The sequence below is a fragment of the Bos indicus x Bos taurus genome, chromosome 22 (genome assembly GCF_003369695.1).
Source record: "Bos indicus x Bos taurus breed Angus x Brahman F1 hybrid chromosome 22, Bos_hybrid_MaternalHap_v2.0, whole genome shotgun sequence".
Taxonomy (NCBI): domain Eukaryota; kingdom Metazoa; phylum Chordata; class Mammalia; order Artiodactyla; family Bovidae; genus Bos; species Bos indicus x Bos taurus.
In genome coordinates, this window is record NC_040097.1 from 46,977,330 (window position 1) to 47,001,479 (window position 24,150).

General features: G+C 41.0%; 1 protein-coding gene and 1 long non-coding RNA gene across 6 annotated transcripts in view; one reads left to right on the forward strand and one right to left on the reverse strand.

The window, feature by feature from the left end:
- Positions 1-2,066: 2,066 nt before the first annotated feature.
- CTNNB1 (catenin beta 1) overlaps positions 2,067-24,150 on the reverse strand; it is a 51,729-nt gene continuing 29,645 nt past the window's right edge. Inside the window, exons 2-17 of one of the 5 annotated variants that reach the window (XM_027522713.1) lie at positions 17,494-17,554; positions 17,256-17,386; positions 16,816-17,043; positions 16,369-16,622; positions 15,999-16,237; positions 15,708-15,909; positions 14,437-14,581; positions 11,375-11,478; positions 10,957-11,295; positions 10,541-10,699; positions 8,188-8,307; positions 7,441-7,591; positions 7,232-7,353; positions 6,208-6,268; positions 5,109-5,329; positions 4,050-4,647 (exon numbers count right to left, since the gene is read on the reverse strand). In XM_027522713.1, coding sequence (XP_027378514.1) covers positions 5,121-5,329; positions 6,208-6,268; positions 7,232-7,353; positions 7,441-7,591; positions 8,188-8,307; positions 10,541-10,699; positions 10,957-11,295; positions 11,375-11,478; positions 14,437-14,581; positions 15,708-15,909; positions 15,999-16,237; positions 16,369-16,622; positions 16,816-17,035 — 2,325 coding nt within the window. In that variant the 5' untranslated portion in view covers positions 17,036-17,043; positions 17,256-17,386; positions 17,494-17,554 and the 3' untranslated portion in view covers positions 4,050-4,647; positions 5,109-5,120. Of the gene's footprint in view, positions 3,521-4,040; positions 5,330-6,207; positions 6,269-7,231; positions 7,354-7,440; positions 7,592-8,187; positions 8,308-10,540; positions 10,700-10,956; positions 11,296-11,374; positions 11,479-14,436; positions 14,582-15,707; positions 15,910-15,998; positions 16,238-16,368; positions 16,623-16,815; positions 17,044-17,255; positions 17,387-17,493; positions 17,555-24,150 lie in introns of those variants that run through there. The other 4 variants (XM_027522712.1, XM_027522711.1, XM_027522709.1 and 1 more) reach the window with 4 other exon arrangements.
- LOC113880499 lies at positions 2,077-6,390 on the forward strand. The gene is made up of 2 exons (XR_003507749.1): positions 2,077-2,163; positions 6,118-6,390. It is a non-coding gene; the product is annotated as an uncharacterized LOC113880499 (long non-coding RNA).

Sequence of the window (24,150 nt, forward strand, 5' to 3'; positions counted from 1 at the left end):
GAACTTAGGACTCTGACTCCAGAGCCTGTTTGTCCAGCAGTGGGATATCCAGAGCCGAGCTGTGAGTAGCTGGGGTGTAAGGGGGACCTGCACCGGAGCAGGCAGTTTCTTTTGCTTCAGCCTCCCTAGTGCCCACATGAGGAGGCCCCACAGGAAGTCTTGCTGGGCAGCATACCCATCACCCGGCTGTGCACCCCAGGGGCCCTGGCCTGCCTGGATGTGCCTGTGCTCCAAGGGTGAGGGAGTCGATGGAGGCCTGGCCTTCAGCTCCTGTTGCTTTGCCCCTCTGCTGCAGGGAACAGGCACAGTTCTGTTTGCCCAGGCAATCTGTTCTCTCATTTCACTCAGATCTTGAGGGAACCACCCTGGAGTTCTGGGCCGAGTCCTCCCAGAAGGTATTTCAGAGCAATGGAATCTTCTTAACGCTTCTGCGTTGAGCAGGGACTCTCTGCTGCTTAAGGTGAAACAGGAGAGCTTTAACATTCCAAAACCATGCTAAGTGGACCATGCGTGGCTGCAAGTCCCCAGCCTTGCTTCTCTGAGGAAAGGCATATCAGAAAGGCACAGGGGGAGAAGACAGTCCCTAGCAGGGCTTCTGTCCACCAAGAGTTAGAGGATCCTTTATGTCCCTTCTCACAAGGGCACTTATGCAAAGCCAGAGCCCCGATACTGCTGAGCTGAGGTAGGGGACATGAACTGTCTGGGTGGGCAAGGATGTCGAGGGCGGTAACCCTTCCTGCCCCGCATGGGAGGCCCACACCCCTTTGTGGCTTCCCAGGCTCTGAGAACTGGCTGCTGGCCACCCATCAGGGCCCTTAGGATTCTGGCAACATCCCAGGTGCCTCTGGTCCTCCCCTTCCTATCCCCTCCGAGCTTCAGCTATTTGCTAACTGACTACAGTCCATTGGCTGAGCGCCCCAGGGAGAAAAGGCATGACAGAGCTAACTGCAAAGGCATCAGCAGCACGCCGTGCGTGGAGCGGACTTGCGAGGCCACAGGCTGCCTTCTCTCCGCTCACGGCAGGCCCGAGCTTTGAGACCTCGCCTCAGCTTACAGCCTGAGCACACACCCAAGGAGGTGGCCCTCTGGGAACATCTGGGGTGACTTTGGCCTGGGAGGTCTCCTGGGCAGAATCTGGCAGCTAAGCAGCAGCAGTAGGATTTACTTCTTATGGTTCTTGGTACTTGTCTAGCTGTTCATGTCTCCCGTATTACTGTGAGGTCACCATGTCACCTCATGAGGTTCTCAAGTCAGTTCTGGGATTGCAGGGCAGGTGTCAGCCCTGTGGCACAGGTCAGAAAGTGGGGGCTCTGCTGGCCAAGGCTCTTGTCAAAGGTCTGGGTCTCTTCTGCCCCCACTTGAAGCAAAATGCCGTTTTCTCCTTACTCAAACCACAGAAAACTATGTAGCAGTCAGTGTCTCTGATAGGGGGACTTAGGCTGAGTGAGGTAGGAGCCTCAGGAAGGAACTGGAGGGAGGGGGAGGCTTGGTCCCTGGGGAGAGCTCTGGAGCTGGGGGACAAGACTCACCAAACGTGAGGAGGCTTTGGCCCCAACAGCCTCAAGCTTGGATAAGCAGAGGGAGGGAAGTGGCAACCACAGCAGCCTCGGCCCAGAATCAGGACATGGGCAGGGTGAGGGTCTTGATGTGACCTGGAAGAAGGCTGGCCTTTTTCACCCGACCTCCACCTCTCAGAGGCATGATGTTGAGGTGGCAGAGGAGGCCTGTCACCCCTCCCTCTAGCTTCCTCACCAGATGGGGCGGTGGCATGGACACCACATCTGACGCTAAGAAAAAGGACACACTACCTTTAGTGCCCTGCACCCCCGCCGCCATTGTTTTCTAACCGCATTTGCCAGGTGTTCACTCAAGCAAGGGAGTAGGTTCTCACCTACCAGGACAGAACACCTGCAGTGCGCGACTCCGCTTTCTGTTGGCTTATGAACTATACAGCACGGGGCAGATCTTCTGCTTTTACTGCACTAATCAAGACAAAATTGCAAGAGCATATTTACCTCAAGATCTTTCACTATCAAGGATTCAAATAACCAGATCAAAGCCTCAGGTCTCAAACACCTCCTCCAACATGGAAAAAGCTTTATTTTTCAGCTCAGTGGCGGTCACTACAATGGGATCAAACGTCCCATGCACCTCCATCTCCAGGTAATAAATCACTATTCTGATTTTTTTGGTAATTATTTTTTTGCTTTTTCATTTTACCATCTGTGGATGGTTTGCTTAAGATAGTTGACCCTTTTTTGTACCTATACGCTTCTACAGCAAGCCTTGGTGACCTGCTTTTGCTTAGTATCAATCTGAGATATACCCATACTGTTAATGTTGTATTTTACTGCATTGTGGCTGTTCTCTTGCAATTACCAGACACATGGGCATCTGGTGTGGGCTTTTATACTTTGTTGATTATGGATTTTCTTCCTGCATTAACTTCAATTTTATCCAAATGGCTGCATACCTGTTCCACACTTTACTGAAAAGTCCCTTTTTCACATGACCTCCAGTGCTACCTTTCAAGTGTCTATTGTCTTCATCTTATTCTGCTCCCTTAGTGTACACTTCTATTCATGTGCCAATAACAGTAGTAACTCATTACTGACCACGTGATTTTTTTTCAGAAACTCAAAGCCACTCATGGCTGGCAATTTTTCTTTTGACTGGCTAAAAATTCTGTTGTTGCACTAACATTTTGTAGGTTATTACATTCAGTAGTTACACCTGACACATCTTTGGTCTTCTGATTTTTGTGAAATGTTGTCTTCAAACCATTTTTCTGCAGAAGCAAAGAAGCATTCTCCAGAATCTTGACTTTTCTTTTTTCTTTCTGTATTAACCTTCATATTAAGTTTCTACATGGAACTTCAAAACTATGATGATTTTAGGCAGAGCTCTGAAATATCTTCTGGTTTTAAAAAGTTCTTTAAATAAAACAGCCTGCTGTGGTTCTTGATGTTAGAGGCTGAGCTCACTACGGAGATCTTCACTCTGACCTGCAAACAGCTCGTGCGGTGCTGCCTTTGTTCTCTGTGTCACGCACTGGAAGCAGAACTGCCCCGTCACCAAATACACACACGTTTTCCCTCTCATCCCAATTAGACCACAGGGAAGAATTTATAAAGCTTTTATACAGGGTCCTCATCCAACAACAAGGAACTAAGTACATGTTTAAATACATAGTCAATTAGAAACGGCTCTCTCGGTACAAACACTTTCACTCTTTTTAAAGCCCCAAAACACAAGTTCTAACAGGTATACTGACTCTGCCCTCAGGGATGAACTAAAAACTTGTCAGACCTACCACCAGGATGACAGGCTCACCTGGCAGAGAGCAATGGAAGAAGGCCCATTCTAGTTCGCTCTGATTATGTTCAGATAAACATCGACAGGTAAAGCATCTTAATTATCAGTTCAAAGTGGAGTTGAAGGAATTCCCCGCTCCAAATGAGTCACACTTCTGTGAAGGTGCTTGAAGTCCAAATCCATGTGGGTAATTCTTCATTATTACCTTAAAGGAATGAGACCACGTGATGGAGTTTGGGGTTGGGGGTGGGAAGCTTATTTGGAGTTCAGAACCCCATGGACAGAGGAGCCTGGTGGGCTACAGTCCACAGGGTTGCAGAGAGTCAGACACAACTGACTAACACACTTTGTTCTATGTCGCGAAGAACGAGATGCCTTTGAACCGTGAGGCCTCTAGTCACTCGGACAGAATTATATACATACCTGCAGCCAGGCTGAAGGAGTCTTGGCCATAGGCTGTAAGCCCAGAGTCCTTCAGTTAAAGATGGTGGACACTCTCCTCCTACACAGCTAAATGTGCAAAGCTAAAACATTTTGGTGCACTTTAAAAACCCAGGACCAGTGTAAAGAAATTTGACAGAACAATTCCATCTATTAGCAGTAAGGTTCTTCCACCATTACAACTTAAATTACGTCACTATCTGTTTACTCAGTTCAACTTCATCCTGAGGAAAACTTATTACCCTCACAGACCGCTTAATGACAAGGAAAAAAAGGTGACACAATCGAATGAATTAAAAGTTTAATTCTGAACCATTTTTATAACCGCATTTTCTCTTGAAGCATTGTATCACAGCAGGTTACAACAACTTTGGGATAAAAGGCAACTGGTAAACTGTCCAAAACAAGGTTCCAAATAACACCTCTTACTGACTTACCTACCCATACATATCCCAAATAAAGTTTTTGATCAAAAACGTGAAATAGATCCACCTGCTTATTTTAAGCATATTAAAAAGGAAACTAATTGGACCATTTCTATTTGTCTATTTTATACAAAAAGGCTACACAATGTTACACTTTATCAGATTACAATTAGAGTGATTATGAATTAGTGTTTCTACACCATTACTCGATTCTTAAAAATTAGAAATTGCTGTAGCAGTATTCACTATAACTTAACACTACGAGAGACTTAAAAAACTAACAGTTACTGCAAAAAAAAAAAAAAAAAAAGCTACTTCAAAGCAAGCAAAGTCAGTACCATTACAGATATTAAAAAAAAAAAATTTAACAAGCAAGGCTAGAGTTTGATAAATTCCATCTTGTGATCCATTCTTGTGCATTCTTCACTTCTTGAGTCACTCCCAAAATCCATTTGTATTGTAACTCCTCGACCAAAAAGGACCAGAACAAAAAGTTTACTTCAATTGTTCCCATAGGAAACTCAGCTTGGTTAGTGTGTCAGGCACTTTCTGAGATACCAGCCCACCCCTCGAGCCCTCTCAGCAACTCTACAGGCCAATCACAATGCAAGTTCAGACAATACAGCTGTATAAAGAGAGAAAGGCTGCTATTAATGTTTAAAACAGCAAATGTTACTCATCTGAGTATTAAGTTGCAAAAGCTGTGGCAAAAAACATTAAAGTTAATAACTTCCACACATGACCACCTAACAACCAGAAATCTGAGAACATTCAAATGTTCCAAGACATCTTTCAAAGTACGTATCTTTTTTTGTGGCAGATTTACAAATAGGCCTAAACCACTCCCACCCTACCAACCAAGTCTTTCTGAAGTTCTGTAGGCAGAGTAAAAGTATTTTACCCAAACTGGCTTGTTTAACTTCTTACCTAAAGGATGATTTACAGGTCAGTATCAAACCAGGCCAGCTGATTGCTGTCGCCCGGGGGCAGCCCATCCATGAGGTCCTGGGCATGCCCCAGATCTGGCAGCCCGTCAACTGGATAGTCAGCACCAGGGTGGTGGCCGCCCATCTCATGTTCCATCATGGGGTCCATCCCCAAGGCGTCCTGGCCGTACCCACCAGAGTGAAAAGAACGATAGCTGGGATCTGGGAGTTGGGGCAGTGACATGGTGGGTGAGGGGGGAGAGAGAGAGAGAGAGAAGACATGACGTGAGCACAGAGTTAGGGGGATCCCAGGATAGCAAATGTGTCAGAAAGCATTCCTTCTAGCCTCTCCACCTTCTTGCTTTCTTAAGCTGAGAAACTACCCAGTGTCAGGCCACACAAGGAGGCACACGGTCTGTTTCCACCAAAGGCAGATCAGCAGGTTCCAGTCCTGGACGTCTGGCCTTTTCCTGGGCAGAGACCGGTTGCTGAGCAGTGGCAACAGCTATGTATTTGTTATATAAAGTCTAGGTGATACCCACAGAAGTACTAAGAAAGCGTGCCACTTTCCTATGAAACCTTTGTATGTTTTTATCCAAAGGCTTAATATTTATATACCTGTCAAAGTAAGAAGCTTATGAGCTTTAAGTGTATTAACTAGGGAAAAACAGGTAAGATTGTAAGATAAACAGTATATACCCAAATTTGAATTACTTAGATTTTCAGAGTTTTCTGAAAAGCTATGTAAATACACATCCCAGATCTGAGTCTAGAATTATAGACACAGGTATTATATAAGGGTTCTCTGAACGAAAAATTGAATAGAAAGCCAGGCAACGTGTAACACACGTACTGCAGAGGTCTGGCAGCAGTGACACACATTTACTGGTATGATCCAGTGCTTGCTTGGTGTGTGGCTGAGAATTCCCTGTGCACAAATAAAGAAATTACTGCTGACTCTAGAATTTAAGAACTGCCTTTAATTGCTACCACTACTTTCCTGCCAACAGGTCCTCCCAAGACAAGCAAAACAGCTCTTCTGACAAAGCTCTGGACCTTTAGCTTGATCTGGAGATAATCAAGAAATATGAGATACATACCATCCTGGCGATATCCAAGAGGTTCTCCCTGGGCACCAATATCAAGTCCAAGATCAGCAGTCTAGATGAACAGGTACAGGCAAGGAAGCAAAATGGAAATTCTCAACTCAAAGGACACTCTGATATTTTGAAAACATACTTATTCTCAGATTACAAAAGGAATAAAGAACTCAAAACACTGTAGAACTACTTACAAAGTGCAGAATTACTTCAAAATACAGATGTACACAATCACAGAAATGCTTTGTAATTTATTCTTTCTGCAAATATATTACCAAGTACTTATTAAGTGCTAGAAATATAACAGGAAACAAAATAGGTGTTTTGTTTCTACCCTCAATAGGAGTTGCTGACAGGGTGTGTTATGAAAAGATCCCTAGAGCCTGCACAGCTAGAAGAACTAAGTTGCCATTAACTGTGTGGAACAGGTCTGGAGAAAGGGCTGGGTGAGGATGTTCAGAGCTCAAGTTGGAATGGTTGAGATTATCTATTCAACAGCCAATTAATATATTACTATTACTGTTTAGCAGTTTGCTTCTCTTTTCCTAACAGTATATAGCCTCTCTCTTTATAATCCACCTTATGATTATGTACAATGACTGTATCAACTTTCAGGGTGGTTTTGACTATTTCAATTTGTATCAAGGACAAATACTGAACAAATTAATAGAAATTCAAGTAGAAAAGTAGGTGAAAAACAGTATTTTTTAAAAGTACTGATAAACTGACCTCCAACTAACAACGTTTAATCGACTGCCCCTTTCCTAACAACTTTCAAAAGTGTTTTTTAATCTGTTAACTTTTTCATCTATCTCCCTTACAAATTCTAACTTGTTTGTTCTAAACAGGCTGTATAAAGCTGTAGTTTTTCCTTACAGCAGTTGCTAAGCTAGTGTAAAGAATGAATATTCAAGCCAAGGACATAGTCAATGCAAATGAATGTGCACCAAGTCGTTCGAGAGGAAACCATAAACTGCCTTGGTGCTCTAGCGAACCATCAAATAAACGTGCTCACACTGCCTACCTCATTCCAAGCCATTGGCTCCGTTCTGAAGAGAGAACTGGTCAGCTCAACCGAAAGCCGTTTCTTATAATCCTGTGGCTTGTCCTCAGACATTCGGAACAAAACAGCAGCTGCATATGTTGCTGGGAGAGGAAGGAAAAATGGTCTTTGAGGAAAAGCTGAGGCTTCAGTGTACACAAGCTAAAGGCTCTGATTCCTTTCCTACTTACCCACACCTTCATTCCTAGAATGAAGTAATTCTGTCAGAGGAGCTGTGGCTCCCTCGGCTTCAATAGCTTCTGCAGCTTCCTTGTCCTGAGCAAGTTCACAGAGGACCCCTGCAGCTACTCTTTGGATATTTTCAATAGGAGAATAAAGCAGCTGAGGAGAAAACACACATGAAACCTAATCAAATCCAAAGGTAAAACATGGCGAGCACCCCACTGTGGTATCTGCACCACTTGTATTAAATAGGAAGCCTGCATTAAATCATACACTCTTGAGTTTATGTTCGTGAGTGTTTGATGCTTAGCAGCAATGGTTTTCTGGAGCATTTTTAGCTCAAGCCTCTTCTCCTGAGTATTATTCAAATTAAGATTTGGAAAACCCAGAGGTGACGAGGGGTTTGTGCTGCAGTAGCCCAGGCAGCTTCCATCCCTTCTAACCGAGCACACCTGAAAGCAGAGTGGAACCCTCCTCCTCCTGAGGCTCTAGTCCCAGTGCTTCTCCCTCTCTACTTCCCAAGAAAAATGAAGGGTGTTTTCATAAATGGATTCAACTAAAAGGACATGACACACTTTCTATTTTTTGTACTTGAAAAATAGCATGAGCAGCACAGCCATTTTATAAACGGTGATAGTAGATGAAATAATATCTACTATTTTGGCCCCTAATTTCCTTATACTTTGCTTATCTTTAAAATCCTGAAATTTTACTGACATACAGATTCTAGAACACCTCACTTAAAACAAACATACCTGCACAAACAATGGAATGGTATTTAGTCCTCTGATAACGATTCGGTTGTGAACATCCCGAGCTAGGATGTGAAGGGCTCCAGTACAACCTTCAACTATTTCTTCCATGCGGACTCCCTCCTACCAAAAGAAACATCGTTAATAGGGGATTGTGCTCTCTAAAGTTTATATGCTTGAAAGGCTTTCCTGTTCTGAGTAGTAATCACTATTCACCAGAATTTGCGAGTAAGTTCAGGAATGAAGATGGATCCACTAATTGAGGGTCACTTTGTGAAAGTGGCCTCTTGTCAGCACTAATTCCAAGCAGCACCTCCAAAACTGTGCACGGCAAAGCACAGCTTCAATGTACCTCTGACTCCCAAAGATCACTCTCTTCCCAACAAGGCACCCAGCACTCTGGGTAAAGGGAAGAAAGCAGACACCAAGATGGGAAAGTGATGTGCACACACTGTCAGTGTTTTCCTTCAGGTACTCCCTAGATCTTTGTATACCTATGTGTATTTGGTGAAAATTTAGCAAAGTTTTACCACCTACTGCTAAAAGTCTACCGAGTTGGCAGGAGAAAATCCACTCACCTCCTCCAAGACTACTCAACTGATAGCCTATAATATGGGATAAGGAAATTAGCTTTTGCAAAACATAGCTACAGTCTGCTTTCCCTCTTTCTGAGTTTTAAGAAAGGTTATAACTTTGCTACAACTTTTATATCCAACTTTACTTTTATTATAACACAAAAGCTCCTTTCTTCCCAGAGAAGAGATTAAAAGGTACCCTTTGCATTCTGTTAAGCCACCTCATGGAGACTGGCCGATATCCAAAGTACTGAGTGGAGAAAGCCCAAGCGCCCTATGAGTGCATCCTAATCGTAACTAGCGACGTCTCAAGATCTATCGTGTAAAGTCTTGTTCTCTAACCTGATTAAGTAAGAGACTCTGAGTCTTAAAACACATGCTGGGGAATCATAAGTATCTTTACTTAATAATGAAGCTACTTTTAAGACTGAAAACTTGACATCAAAGTTTCAGACTATTAAAAATTTCAGGCTAAGATTACAAGTAAAGATCCCAGAAATACTACCACGTATTCTTGTTGATATTCTTGTAAGTCCATGGAAACAGTTTAAACCACTCTTGGAAGAGACAGTAAAAGATGTGTTAAATATTTATAGGTATCTACAAACAATAAATGCTGGAGAGGATATGGAGAAAAGGGAATCTTCCTGCACGGTTTGTGGAAACATAAATTGATACAACCATTGTGGAAAAGAGTATGGAGATTCATTTTTTTTATTTATTTATTTAATTTTTTTTTGGAGATTCATTTTAAAAATATGAGTATTACTACCATATGACCCAGCAATCCCACTACTGGGCATATACCCCGAAAAAACCATAATTCAAAAGGACACTTGTATCCCAATGTTCATAGAAGCACTATTTACAACAGCCAGGACATGCAAGCAACCTAGATGTCCATCAATAGATGAATGGATAAAACAGCTGTGGTAGACATATACGGTGAAATAGTAGCCTTAAAAGGAATGAAACTGAATCAGTTGTAGTGAGGTGGATGAACCTAGAGTCTGTCATACAGAGTGAAAGAAGTCAGAAAGAGAAAAACATCGTATATTAATGCATATATAGAATCTAGAAAAGTGGTACTGATGAACGTATCTGCAGGGCAAGAACAGAGGTAGAGAAGAACTGGTGGACCTAACGGGAAGGAGCAGGTGGGATGAACTGAGAAAGTAGCACTGAAGTATATACGCTACCACATGTAAAACAGCTAACTAGTGGGAAGATGCCTGAATACCATAGGGAGCTCAGCCTGAGGGCTGGGGATGAGGGGGCTCAAGAGGGAGGGGATGTGGGTATACTCATAGCTGATCCATGCTACTGGACAACAGAAATCACCACAACATTGTACAGAAATTATACTCCCATTAAAAATAAATTTTTAACAATGTATGTTTATAGGTAGAACTGCAGTGGGGGATAACAGGCTCTGAAATCAGACAGACTTGGATTCAAATTAATGCCTCTGCTACTTCGGACAGGTGAACCTTTTGTATGGACAAGATGAGACCCCATAGCAGTAAATCACACCCTACACTCCCTTTGTAAGATTGAGGAGGCAGCGATGTGAAGGATATGTCAAGGGAGGTATCACCAGGGGCCATGTTACTCCTTTCATTCTCCGCAGCCACAGAGACATGGTGGTTCTTTAAGCCAGTAGCAAGCAGCCCTTCAGGAAGCTAGAGAATGGAGGAAGCCAATGACTGAAGTAGTTCAGGAGCCTATGGATTTATGCATTCCTTTTAAAAGGCCAGGGGTCACTACTAAGATTTACCTACCACAAACTGCTGCTGTGTTCCACCCATAGATGTACGACGCTGGGTATCCTGATGTGCACGAACCAGCAACTGAACTAGTCGTGGAATGGCACCCTGCTCACGCAAAGGTGCATGATTTGCTGGACAAAGGGCAAGATTTCGAATCAATCCAACAGTAGCCTGCAGATAAGAAGAAAGAATAAAGAACTGGCATACAACAAAATCATGTTCTTAGTCTAAAATGCCTACCACACTGCATCTGTCACCATCACCTGGAAGTAAACTGACGACACAACACTTCACCCCCACCCTCATCCCACCCATACTTCCTATTTACAGCTCCTTGTCAGCCAGTCCCCAGTGCAGAGACGGGCTGCTAGTCATAGTCGGAAGTAGTCTGTTTTCAATTCTGCAACCTTCAACGTTTGACAGTTTACCTTGATCAGAGGCCAGTGGGATGGTGGATGTAGGAGTTTAACCACCACAGGTAGCCCGTAGTGAAGGCGAACAGCGTTCTGGGCCATCTCAGCCTCCTGGTGCCGGCTGGTCAGATGACGAAGGGCACAGATGGCAGGCTCAGTGATGTCTTCCCTGTCCCCAGCACGGAGGACCGTGCGCACAAGGGCCTCTATGCCACCCACTTGGCACACCATCATCTTGTTCTTATAATTATTGCAAGTGAGATTAGAAAGAATTCCAGCTGCACAGGTGACCACATTGATATCATCTGAGCCCAGAAGCTGAACAAGAGTCCCAAGAAGACCTTCCATCCCTTCCTGTGGAGATGAAAACAGACACTCAGTACATATTCAGCTTGACACTTACCAGTAAGGCACCAATTTACTCTGAATGTACCTGTTTAGTTGCAGCATCTGAAAGATTCCTTAGAGTCCAAAGGCAGTTCTGAACAAGGCGCTGACTTGGATCTGTCAGGTGAAGTCCTAAAGCTTGCATTCCACCTAAAAAGATTAAAAAGCATCTAAGGTGATGGCCATTAGCTCACAATTTCTATCAGTACTAAGTGTCTTCTTTAGTCTCAGAGGGTATCCTTCTTTGTTGCCAAAGCGTATCCCCTCCATCTAAGTCCTTTATTTTCTTTCATTTTCTAGAATGCTGCTCAGTTTCCCTCTTTTCTAGTTCACCTCAGCTAGTGACAACTTGTGTTATGCATCTATTGTTTCTTCCCTGTGTGGAAAAGCCATCATTATCTCCACAGTCTCCCTGTAAGTAATAGTCCTATTACTTATTTCCTTTCATCCAGTCATTTCAAGATTATTTAATACCAGGCCCTGTTTTGCACTGGAGCTGTATCAGTGAGGCAAACAGTCTAAAAATCATACTTTCATAGAGCTTGTGGTCTAGTTGCAAGCACAAAATAAACAAATATACTATTAGAAAGCTAAAACTATATGTCAAATGGTGTTAGTGTACAAACAACAAAGACAAAAGAGGGGGCTACAATTTAAAGTAGGGTAACCAGGACACCTGACTGTGAAGGTGCCATCCGAGCAAATCCCTGAAGGAGCTAATGTAAACTCACAGGGTGGAAACAGTCTAAAAAGGCAGCACCAGAATGCTTACTCTGGGGACTGTATTAAAGGCAAAAGATGCTCTTCAAAGATTCACAACCTCCTATTGTTTAGGACCCTAATGAAGGACGTTTACACTGTAGAGGAGTCTAAATGGAAGCTCGATTCCCCACACACTGGCTAGCTTAACTTCACCATCTCTCTCCCATTGAAATCACTTCTAAATGCAGTGGGATATGCTTTCCCTTGTCTCCTTGTTTATCTTTTCAGATCTGTTTTATTTCCTCAATTAGGTTAGGTCAGCCATGCAATGCTATGCATGCTAAGTCACTTGAGTTGTGTCCAACTCTTTGCAACTCTATGAACTGTAGCCCACCAGGCTCCTCCATCCATGGAATTCCCCAGGCAAGAATACTGGAGTAGGCTGCCATTTCCTTCTTCAGGGGATCTTCCCCACTCAGGAATCGAACCTGTGTCTCATGTCTCCTGCACTGGCGGGCAGGTTCTTTACCCAAATGCAGTGGGATGTAGTTCCCTTGTCTCCTTGTTTATCTTTTCAGGTCTGTTTTATTTCCTCAATTAGACTGGGTCAACTTGCTGCTATTCTCACACACTTTGTACTTTTCCTTCACAGCATTTTCCACAGCTATAATGGAGCCCACCACTCAGACCAGACCCTCCCTATCTGGTGCCTTCCTCATAGTAGCTCCAGCTGCTAACAGAGTGCACAAGGCTGATGCTCAGTAGTTTCAAAACGACTTGGTTCCTGTCTCCCTTCTCTCCCTCTACTAGAACCATCAACTCTAAGAGAGTGGATCTTAATTCCAGATGCCTCTCAGAACTGCCTGCAGAGACTTAAACACACACATATTCTGATTGAGCAAGCCCAGGGTGAAGATGGCTTTGAGGCAGCCCCCTGACTTCCCTACAGCCCTTACCCGCATCCACTAAGAAAGGAACTCCCTAATCTCTGTCCCCACCCAGTCTTCCCTAGCATTCCAGAAGCAAACATTTCCAGCTACCTACTGACCTTTTAGTCACTTCACAGATATCAACTCCCTAAATAACATTCATCCTTTGCTACATATTTTTAATATCAAATGATTTCATTCCTAAAAGTGTGTAACACATCCCAGAAGCCTGGTCTGCTTGCCTTTGGTCAAACTGTCACATGATGCTAATATTAATATTCCAAACACCTCACTGTGATGCTGTAGCCAACAACAGCTTCTCATTATAAGATAAAGACTGAATTCTTTAGCATAACCTTCAGGAACCCTTTAGGATTTGCACTTCATCTCAAATGGACCTAAGCATTCAACACCTGTGTTTCCAAAGCTGCAATAAAGCACGAATAAACATCATCCAGGGACCTAGAAAGTCTGGCACAACACAGGCCTGCCTGGCTCTGGCCCATCACCGTCATCCTGAGCTATTCATCCCACTACTCACTAGGTTCTAGTTACACAGACTTCCTCTTCAGCACCTAGAACGCAGCGATTTCTTTCCTACCTTTAGGACCATCTGGATTGCACTTACTCCTTACTTCTCATACACATGAAGCCTTCTCATTCTGTGATTTCATTTAACGTCCGCCTCTTACAGAAGGACATTCCTGCCCCATTAACTCTGTATCACTATTTGCTGTTCATTTCTCTCGTAACACATTCCAGTTTGTAATCACCCCATCTTTTTGCATATTTCTGTCTCCTTCACCAGCCTGATTTTATTATACAAGAATAAATACGGGGACCATACCTATTTTGTTGCCCACTGCATACCAGCTTGAAACACAGGGGCTGAATATTTTCAGAATAAATGAGCATCAGAATAACCTGGGAAATTTTTTTTAATTTAATTTGAGGCTAATTAACTTTACAATATTATAGTGGTTTTCACCATATACTGACATGAATCAGCCATGGGTGCACATGTGTTCCCCATCCTGAAACCCCTCCCACCTCCCTCCCCAATGGGAAACTTCTTATAATCGAGATTCCTAGGCCTCCAGTCCCATGCATTTCCAGCTATTATTGACTCTCTTGTCACTTCAATACTCCAGGAATTCTGATTAAGTAAGCCTAAAAATCTGTATTTTTTTTTAAACAAATACATTTCAGGTATTTCTGGAATAGCTGTTATCAAGCCTATTATCAGCCATTGTTTTTGGTAATATGATCTCTGCCTGAACTAGGCTTGAACAGCACCAAAGAAGGTGTCAAGCAGAACACGTCCTTTGTCTGAATGCAACTTTGGCTTCAAGCTGAATACAACCATTACTTTCAGCCTGTGAAGGTCAGTTTGATCACCCTTTTCCTAAGAAAGGCAATCTAATGAGAACTACCTATGCTGCACGCATGAGAACTCAGAATAGCCAAGTACACTTACCAGCTTCTACAATAGCCGGCTTGTTACTGGAGCAGACAGACAGCACCTTCAGCACTCTGCTTGTGGTCCACAGTAGCTTCTCATAAGTGTAGGTCCTCATTATATTCACTAGAGCTTGAGGTCCACCACTAGCCAGGATGATGAGCTAGAAAGATGTGTATATATTGTTAATCATGGAATCTTGATCAAATGCCCGAGAAAAGCCTTTATTACCAACTGATTTTATTATACAAGAATCTCAGCAGCGTAGTGACATAAATGTACACCTGGTCGTCATTAACTAGACCCCCAGACTGGGGTCATATTTAAGCCCTGCTGCTACAAAATTTCACTCACATTCGTGTACCTCAGTTCTCCCAAAAATATATAAACTGGCCCAGTATTATTCTTCCCACACTGATCATAGTAAAAGGAAAAAAAAACAAAATCCATGTTGTTGTGAACAGTAATGCCCAGATATGAAAGTTATGTCACGGCTGATTTGTTGCATGGAAATCTGAACCAGAATGGGCACTTATTAATAAACATTCCTAATATATGCTTTGTCTCTTTGCCTTTCCTCATCATATCCACCTCAAAAAGAGACAGCATTAAATATTTATCCCCACCTTTCCTTCCCTGCATACCCCACCTCCTGACTCTACCCCGATTTCCAAAGACAAATCTTTTCACTGTGTGCTTCTGCTAAGAACTGTTTCCCATTATTCTTTTAACATGTTCCACTAAGCCCTGCAGGATCTGCCCTATCTCAACAGTCTTATCTCACACCCCTTCTCTTCCTTACTCTCTGTATTTCCTGAATTTCCAAACCTCATCTGGTCCTCCCTCCCTCAGGAGAACTGTCACAGATGCCATTTCCTCTCCCTAACCTTCATTCACCTTAGTCAATCCCTTTTCATCCATGAGCTGAACTCATCCATCACTTTCTCCAAGAAATCTGCATAAACCCTCAAAAAAGGGTCTGGTTCATTTACATGCTCTCATATAGCCCTTCTACTTCCTCCTAAAACTTGAACTAAATAAAGCAGCTTATTATTTCAATGTCTCTCTTCCACCCGACAATGAAAGCTTTAAGAACAGCCTGCATGCTATGTCCCTATCACCTAGTACAGTGTACACACCAACTCAAACAGTAAAACAGAGATGTCCAACTTCTCTGAGATACATACAGAGTATAAGGCATACAATAAATCGGCAAAAATCTGTAGAAGGACATGACACTGGGGGTCTCCAAGGCTCCGTGACAACCACATTCAGAATAATTCTTTTACCTTGCTTTCTTGATTGCCGTAAGCTAGAATCTGAAGACAATCTGTTGTAATAGCCAAGAATTTAACATTCGTTTTGTTGAGCAAGGCAACCATTTTCTGCAGCCCGCCAGCTAAACGCACGGCCATTTTAGCTCCTTCCTGATGCAATAAAAGGTTGTGGAGAGTTGTAATGGCATAAAACAATACAGAATCCACTGGTGAACTGGGAAGAAGGAAAAAAGTCTCATCAGAAATGGTGTGATTGCACTCTCCTCCTCCTGAGCTTGGAGCATTCTGACCATGTTTTCTTACCCGAGCATCTTCACCAGGGCAGGAATGCCCCCAGATTTAAAGATGGCCAGCAAGCCCTCACGATGGTGGGAAAGATTGTGCAAGGTCCCAGCAGTGCAGCGAGCTGTCTCCACGTCATTTGTGTTCTGCATGGTGCGTACGATAGCAGACACCATCTGAGGAGAACGCATGATGGCGTGTCTCGAAGCTTCCTTTTTAGAAAGCTGATGGACCATAACTGCAGCCTTATTAACCACCACCTATAATATACAAGAATTAAGAAACATTAGTTTTCAGTTTTCAAATACTGAAGTAAGGTACACATTTTAAGACTATTTCCTTGGGAGTTTCCTTCAAAGCAGATTAAAAAGTTGGCCATGTCTCTACTTACCTGGTCCTCATCATTCAGCAGTTTTGTCAATTCAGGGATTGCACGTGTGGCAAGTTCTGCATCATCTTGATAGTTAATTAAGTTTACAACTGCATGTTTCAGCATCTGTGATGGTTCAGCCAGACGCTGGACGTTAGTGGGATGAGCGGCATCAAACTGTGTAGATGGGATCTGCATGCCCTCATCTAGCGTCTCAGGGAACATAGCAGCTCTCACCCTCTGAGCTCGAGTCATTGCATACTGTCCATCAATATCTGGAAAAGGTGAATTCAACAGTCAGATCTCCATAGCTCAGCATTAACCCCAACAGTCAAGCTGATGCTGCAATCACTCCCTTTTCTTTACCACGCTGTTTTATTTAAGCTGTTGCATGCTAACTTTTATAAGAGTAACTATGCAGTTCTCAAAACTGCACTCTAACTTTGAGTAAGGTAATAATATTCTTACCAGCTACTTGTTCTTGAGTGAAGGACTGAGAAAACCCCTGTTCCCACTCATACAGGACTTGGGTGGTATCCACATCCTCTTCCTCAGGATTGCCTTTACCGCTCAGAGAAGGAGCTGTGGTGGTGGCACCAGAATGGATTCCAGAGTCCAGGTAAGACTGCTGCTGCCAGTGACTGACGGCTGCTTTTCTGTCTGGCTCCATGGCCATGTCCAGCTCCATCAAATCAGCTATTAAAAAAAAAAAAAAAATCAAACAGCATCAATATTACTACCAGGAAAATATTATCTCAATTTGAAAATAAAAATCTGTGATATGACCCACTGAAATCTTTTCAGAAATAAAGTCTGAAAGACAGCGAAGGATAACAGAATGATGGCCATCAGATCAGCTCAGGGATGAAAAATCTATACTCTTAGGAGACCACCTAACAGTTACTCACTGAATCAGTGAAGAATGGTACTGCATCCAGGCTCCAGAAGCAGTCATCCAGACTAGATTCCTGCTGGTGGCTTGTTTGCTATTTCACCAAGCCATTAGGAGAAGTGGGCAGAAAATGGAGCAAAAGGTAGCCTGACAAGTAAGCAGGGAGAGAGGAAAGCAGGGGAATCTGAGCCAGACTGGGTTAATGGCAACGAAGCAGAGCCCCAGTTTCAGTAACTGAAGACTACAATACAAACCTTGGGTAGCCATTGTCCACGCAAGATTTTCAAAAAGGTAGTATGGTGTACTTCAGAGACCCTAAAAGAGTTAATCAAAGTCATTAGTATTTAAAATTGTTTACTTTAATACTTATAAGTCACTAGGATAGTCTGTCAAACATCACGGACTACATCCACAAAAAGCCCCAAATCCTCTTTTACCATGTGATATAGTGAAACACAGACATTATGATCTCCTCTACATACTTCAACCACAGCTCTATCACTGCCAAACTTTTAAGTTTTCACTTAAACTGTAATAAGCACCTCTTTTTCAGTATAAATACAAAGAAAGTATAAGCACTCTAGTAATGAAAGCCAGGGGGGAAAGGCTATTCAAAATCAACCCTTCCTTGGGTTTCAAAAGTCCTCTCCTCTCCCTTTTTAACTTCTTTCACAAAAAAAAAAAATCATAGGTCATCTTTGGACAACAGAGGTCCAATGGGATTTTTAAAACACCAAATTTCACTGAACAAGTCAACTGTTACTGTCTCCTGATATAATACAATGTCATCTAAAATAGCATCATAAAGCAGACTGCGGTGACTGGATCAGAACAGATTTCAGATGGTTTACTAAGAAGTAACATTACTTTTCAAATTAGTCTGTAACACAAAATTAGAAGCACCATTTTCTAAACTTTTCTAAGTTCAAATTTATAGCAACAATTTATTATAAACACAAGTATTACTGTCTGGAATACTTTCATCAATATAAAAATCATTCACATATATATTAAAAATCTTAGCATCTAATTTTATGTTTGCATTTTGGCTTTTTTGTGTAATATTCAGGAAAATGCTGAATTACGCAGCTATTTGCAAATGAGACCAGTTTAAGAGCTCATGGTCTCCAGATATTCCTAACAAAATTTCCTTCATTACAAAGTCTGTCCCTTAACAAGTTCACTTTGTACTACAAATTAAATATTAGATGTAAATTACCAATGTGGACTAGATATTTAAATGTGAACTGTGTTTTTTATCAATGTACAAAAAGTTTAAATGTGTTTAATGCAGTTGGAAACTTACTTTAAAGTCCTATTTTCTGTCTTAGGTAAAGGAAGTATGTGTTGATTATCCTGGAATTGCTCTTCCAAAACTGGATTTTTATAACCACAAAGATCACTTGACACCTAAAGGTGACAAGAGCTGTGGATACAATTATTTTTATCATCCACAGTAGAAACAATCGACAGTTTACTTAGAAGGCAAAATGAAGGTCAGAAATTAACAAAGTTATTCCTGTCAATAAGAAACCTATATTTTAAAATCAAGTACTAAGCAGGATTATGTGTTCCATGTTTCCATTCAATAGGATGGGACTGGGGTGTAGAAACTTGCATTTTTAATGAACATTCTAGTATGCAGAAAGCAATCTGTAAACCACATGGTAAGAAATACAATGATGGAAGAAACCTAGGTTCTTTGTCCACTTCTGGCTGTATTTTAGCTCCTTATCTTTTGCCTATCTGAGACTGGTTATTTAACCATTTCTTTCCCACCCCTTGGAAAAAATGGGTTCCCCATTCTAGCTCCCAATATATTACTAGGGAAGGGGACTTATATGTTCCACACTGAGCTCCTCCTCTGGCCAATGCCACAGGGCTCAGAAACCAACTACTCAAATCTACAGTTGCCACAGTTTAAGAAGTGCTTTGATATATCTGGCATTAAGAAAAAACATTTTATAGTGTTTTTTTTCTTGATACAAAAGCAAAACATATTAGCCGTGTTACTGGGTAAAATGTATGTGGGCTGACCTAGTAACCTGACCATGATTTCCAATGTCATTATGGAAAAGACATTTTCATGTCTTTGTTCCAAACTTACAATATATGAGTTTGTATGTTGGAGACTTCTTAGTACAATTTTATTCTAGCACTTTCAAACTTACACAGTATGCAACACACATAAACATTATTTTTACTCTTTATGGCAGCCCTCTGAAGTGTGGGAGGCCAAGTGTCAATCAGAAAGTAGAGAAGTAAAAAGTAGAAGTAGGAATGAAAACAAGTATATACATAAGCAGCAGTATATACTAATTCACCCTCACACTATTCTTCAGACAAATCTAGACTTACCTAAAACCTGAGAATCTTTACTAAACAACTGAATATACTGACCAGAAAACTAGGGCAGAATCTTGCCTCAACAAAAAGCTTTCCTTATTCTTCCTCTAGGCAGAGCTTTCAGCCAAGGGTTGGCTTGCCTCCACTACACCCTGCCAATCATTAAGGGCCTAGAGTGCCTAATCAACTAAGGCTTAGCAAAGACTTCCTGAAAAAAAGACTCCAGAGAAACAGAACTTCAGAACTTTAAAACTGGCGTAAAGTGGGGAGGGAAACAATGTTTCACTTTATTACCCTCATAAAGATGGCAGAGAATAAATAAGAATGAAAAGTTCAGGGAGAGCGGATACATGTACATGCAATGGCTGAGTCCCTTTGCTGTCCACATGAAACTATCACGACATTGTTAATTGGCTATATTCAAATATAAAATTAAAAAAAAAATTTTGAGTTTATTTTTGTGTATGGTGTTAGAAAGTGGTCCAGTTTCATTCTTTTACAAGTGGTTGACCAGATTTCCCAGCACCACTTGTTAAAGAGATTGTCTTTAATCCATTGTATATTCTTGCCTCCTTTGTCGAAGATAAGGTGTCCATATGTGCGTGGATTTATCTCTGGGCTTTCTATTTTATTCCATTGATCAATATTTCTGTCTTTGTGCCAGTACCATACTGTCTTGATAACTGTGGCTTTGTAGTAGAGCCTGAAGTCAGGTAGGTTGATTCCTCCAGTTCCATTCTTCTTTCTCAAGGTCGCTTTGGCTATTCGAGGTTTTTTGTATTTCCATACAAATTGTGAAATTATTTGTTCTAGCTCTGTGAAGAATACTGTTGGTAGCTTGATAGGGATTGCGTTGAATCTATAAATTGCTTTGGGTAGTATACTCATTTTCACTATATTGATTCTTCCAATCCATGAACATGGTATATTTCTCCATCTATTAGTGTCCTCTTTGATTTCTTTCACCAGTGTTTTATAGTTTTCTATATATAGGTCTTTAGTTTCTTTAGGTAGATATATGCCTAAGTATTTTATTCTTTCCGTTGCAATGGTGAATGGAATTGTTTCCTTAATTTCTCTTTCTGTTTTCTCATTATTAGTGTATAGGAATGCAAGGGATTTCTGTGTGTTGATTTTATATCCTGCAACTTTACTGTAGTCATTGATTATTTCTAGTAATTTTCTGGTGGACTCTTTAGGGTTTTCTATGTAGAGGATCATGTCATCTGCAAATAGTGAGAGTTTTACTTCTTCTTTTCCAATTTGGATTCCTTTTATTTCTTTTTCTGCTCTGATTGCTGTGGCCAAAACTTCCAAAACTATGTTGAATAGTAATGGTGAAAGTGGGCACCCTTGTCTTGTTCCTGACTTTAGAGGAAATGCTTTCAATTTTTCACCATTGAGGATAATGTTTGCAGTGGGTTTGTCATATATAGCTTTTATTATGTTGAGGTATGTTCCTTCTATTCCTGCTTTCTGGAGAGTTTTTATCATAAATGGGTGTTGAATTTTGTCAAAGGCTTTCTCTGCATCTATTGAGATAATCATATGGTTTTTATTTTTCAATTTGTTAATGTGGTGTATTACATTGATTGATTTGCGGATATTGAAGAATCCTTGCATCCCTGGGATAAAGCCCACTTGATCGTGATGTATGATCTTTTTAATGTGTTGTTGGATTCTGATTGCTAGAATTTTGTTAAGGATTTTTGCATCTATGTTCATCAGTGATATTGGCCTGTAGTTTTCTTTTTTGTGGGATCTTTGTCAGGTTTTGGTATTAGGGTGATGGTGGCCTCATAGAATGAGTTTGGAAGTTTACCTTCCTCTGCAATTTTCTGGAAGAGTTTGAGCAGGATAGGTGTTAGCTCTTCTCTAAATTTTTGGTAGAATTCAGCTGTGAAGCCGTCTGGACCGGGGCTTTTGTTTGCTGGAAGATTTTTGATTACAGTTTCAATTTCCATGCTTGTGATGGGTCACTTTCTAACACCATACACAAAAATAAACTCAAAATGGATTAAAGATCTAAACGTAAGACCAGAAACCATAAAACTCCTAGAGGAGAACATAGGCAAAACACTCTCCGACATACATCACAGCAGGATCCTCTATGATCCATCTCCCAGAATATTGGAAATAAAAGCAAAAATAAACAAATGGGACCTAATTAACCTTAAAAGCTTCTGCACATCAAAGGAAACTATTAGCAAGGTGAAAAGACAGCCTTCAGAATGGGAGAAAATAATAGCAAATGAAGCAACCGACAAACAACTAATCTCAAAAATATACAAGCAACTCCTACAGCTCAACTCCAGAAAAATAAACGACCCAATCAAAAAATGGGCCAAAGAACTAAATAGACATTTCTCCAAAAAAGACATACAGATGGCTAACAAACACATGAAAAGATGCTCAACATCACTCATTATCAGAGAAATGCAAATCAAAACCACTATGAGGTACCATTTCACACCAGTCAGAATGGCTGCGATCCAAAAGTCTACAAGCAATAAATGCTGGAGAGGGTGTGGAGAAAAGGGAACCCTCTTACACTGTTGGTGGGAATGCAAACTAGTACAGCCACTATGGAGAACAGTGTGGAGATTCCTTAAAAAACTGGAAATAGAACTGCCTTATGATCCAGCAACCCCACTGCTGGGCATACACACTGAGGAAACCAGAAGGGAAAGAGACACGTGTACCCCAATGTTCATCGCAGCACTGTTTATAATAGCCAAGACATGGAAGCAACCTAGATGTCCATCAGCAGATGAATGGATAAGAAAGCTGTGGTACATATACACAATGGAGTATTACTCAGCCATTAAAAAGAATACATTTGAATCAGTTCTAATGAGGTGGATGAAACTGGAGCCTATTATACAGAGTGAAGTAAGCCAGAAGGAAAAACATAAATACAGTATACTAACGCATATATATGGAATTTAGAAAGATGGTAACAATAACCCGGTGTACGAGACAGCAAAAGAGACACTGATGTATAGAACAGTCTTATGGACTCTGTGGGAGAGGGAGAGGGTGGGAAGATTTGGGAGAATGGCAATGAAACATGTAAAATATCATGTAGGAAACGAGTTGCCAGTCCAGGTTCGATGCACGATGCTGGATGCTTGGGGCTGGTGCACTGGGACGGCCCAGAGGGATGGTATGGGGAGGGAGGAGGGAGGAGGGTTCGGGATGGGGAACACATGTATACCTGTGGTGGATTCATTTTGATATTTGGCAAAACTAATACAATTATGTAAAGTTTAAAAATAAAATAAAATTGGAAGAATAAAAAAAAAAAAAAAAAAAAATTTAAGTTCAGTAAAAAACTGAAATTGTGAAAAACTATAGAGCATAAAGGAAAAACACAGAATATAAGGAAAGAAGCAAGAGAATCAACTTGGGATCAAGGCTTCAACTGACATGCACTTCAAAAAGAAATATGAGAAAGAAAAATGGGGAAAAGCCCACTGTGTACCGATCAAGATAAAGGGAGTATGATGCTTTTCAAAAAGAAAAAAATGAAGTACTAAATGTTCCTAGATGCAAGTGACCTCTAACTATAGCCTACATTTAGAATGCTTCATTTCCTGCCAGCTTTATCACCACCAAGAGTGCTCTGACAAAGAAAGAGGGTGCCAGGGGATCACCAACTTACCCAGTCTAATGGCGTAGTGGACACACGCATTCTTTTTTTTATTTTTCTCTTTTTGCTTAATATATGTTCTTTTTCTAATGATACATTTTATAAAGAACATCTCAAAATTCATCTTATATCTAATACATATAATTTCAATCTAAGGATAAAGTTCATTCTGAACCATACCTTATTCAAAGTTTTACTATTGAATACTTAGCAATCTGATAAGTACTGAATTACTTATTGATTCAATACTTCAACTGAATTTTTTCTTCAGTTTTTCTAACAAGGGCACCTAAGCATGCTAGGTTTTTCTTTTTTTTATTATCAAGATTTTCAAATATGCACTAAGGCAGACCCAACTTTCTACTGCACAAAATACCTATACTTAACAACTGTTCGTATCAGGCCATATTGGTGTCTTCCTACAGGATGATTTTAAAGCAAATTACATACATCAGTACGTTATGAAGCTATAAAAAACAAGGATATTTTCTTATATATCACAGTCTAAATACGAAAGATTAGCCTTAAAGCTTAACTTCAAAATGATGGTTGGAGGCTCCACTTCACCTTCTGTACTAAAAGTGGTCCTCGGTCAAAACCCAGACCAAGGAAATTGTAACACAATACAGATTTCATCTATCAATACAAAATTATCTTGATTACCTTGGATTTCAAAAAGTTTGAGTACTACTTATTTAAAGTAACTTGGCTATGTAAAAATAAAACATCTATTATAAAATCAGTATACTAAATTACTGGCAGTTCATGCTAACAATTCGCTTCTCCAATAATCTAGTAAGAAAGTTGATAAACTTTTCATATATTTTCGGGGATTTAAAAAATATAGTTTGTAGTAAAATCTATTTTGTAAATCTAAAAGCACATACATATGCATTTTTATTAACTGTCACCA